We start from the raw sequence: 1594 nt of genomic DNA, 5'->3' as shown, positions 1-1594 counted from the left end.
AAGAAGAAGAAGAAGAAGAAGAAGAAGAAAAAGAAGAAGAAGAAGAAGAAGAAGAAGAAGAAGAAGAAGAAGCATTAACATCTATACTGTCTCACCACTCTCATGCATTTTGTTTCTGGGCTCTCTGTGTCCTTTCCCTGACCCCCTATGTCCGTTTCCCTAACCCTCTATCTTCGTTTCCCTGACCCACAGACTCCTGGAGGGCGGGGCAGAGAGCGGGTTCCGACAGGTCAAGCCGGAGGAGTATGTCCCACGTCTGCTGCACTTCCACGGGGACAGGTCTGGGGTGACCGTCAAGCAGGTGGGTCAATATGACATTGTCAGGTGGATCAATATGATATTGTTCTATCTTAGAGTTGGTCAACAGGTGGGTCAATATGACATTCTCAGGTGGGTCAATATGACATTGTCAGGTGGGTCAATATGATATTGTCAGGTGGGTCAATATGACATTGTCAGGTGGGTCAATGTGACATTGTCAGGTGGGTCAATATGACATTGTCAGGTGGGTCAATATGACATTGTCAGGTGGGTCAATATGACATTGTCAGGTGGGTCACTAATTGTGTCAGGACGCGGTGGAATGAGGCGCTCGTCAACTTTTGAGCATATAATATAATATAACATAATATAACATAATATAACATAATATATAAATTACACTTTTGTTTGTCCCGGGAGGGCACTTTGGTTTACAAGGGCAAACATCCATTTACATACATAAATACATACTTATAGATATGTACATACATAAATACATGAATAAATACATGCATAAATACACAATATTACACAGATACAGAACTGATGCTACTGTCGGTCGTCACTGTGCAGCGCCCTGTGCAGCATATGAGGTTATTGGTATCAGTTTAGAACCTGTTCATTTGCATTCCTTTTGGTGAAAAAATATCCATCTATGTTGAATAGCAGTCGAAATATTTGTTATTGAAGGAGGTGGGGGTTGCCTGATTCCGAAGTAAAATACGCGAGAAAATGGTCACCAATGTTTGATAACTTGCAAAGCTTGAGAGTCCTTGGAAACTGCATAATAATCATTTACATTTTATTGTGCCTTAAATCATAGCTTTTCAGTATATTCCACACTTAAATATGTTTTAATGAACCTTAAAGGCGTTGAGTAAAAAAAAAAAAAACTAACTTAAAAATAAATAAATTACCAAACAGGCGGGAACATGCCAGTTTCTTTAATTTCCTTATTTTGACGAACGTCTGATTCACCATAATGTCACAAATATGACATTGCTCTACCTTAGATTTACAAAGTTCTATCGGATATTTTCGGCCGTTTTGAGTTACAAAGACCCTGAGGGCGGAAACCAAATTACATGTTCGAACTTCTTAACCAAATTCGTAAGATTATTCGAAGTTGTAATCAGGATATTCAAAGTATTGTATTTGAAAAAGCTTGTAGTGTTGTGAAACTCAAATCTTTTGACGTCATACATGTATTTCTCAAGGCGAGGCGCAGATATAACTTAGTAATTTTAGGGGAGCGACTGGTCAGCACACATTTTGTGGCATTAGGGTTAGACTTGATTTACGCTAATTTGGGGTCTATAACCCCCCCCCCCCC

The 1594-nt window shown here is 39.5% G+C and overlaps 1 protein-coding gene across 1 annotated transcript in view; it reads left to right on the top strand.

Moving 5' to 3' along the window:
- LOC101853797 (gelsolin-like protein 2) overlaps positions 1-1594 on the top strand; it is a gene marked incomplete at its 5' end in the record, with an annotated part of 14808 nt that overhangs the window by 5839 nt on the left and 7375 nt on the right. Inside the window, 1 exon segment of the mRNA XM_013083706.2 lies at positions 193-301. Within this exon segment, the coding sequence (XP_012939160.1) occupies positions 193-301 (109 nt within the window).

Source organism: Aplysia californica, unplaced genomic scaffold (assembly GCF_000002075.1).
Source record: "Aplysia californica isolate F4 #8 unplaced genomic scaffold, AplCal3.0 scaffold00250, whole genome shotgun sequence".
Classification (NCBI taxonomy): domain Eukaryota; kingdom Metazoa; phylum Mollusca; class Gastropoda; order Aplysiida; family Aplysiidae; genus Aplysia; species Aplysia californica.
Note: the sequence above shows the minus strand (reverse complement) of the source record. Positions and strands in the feature narration are given on the sequence as shown.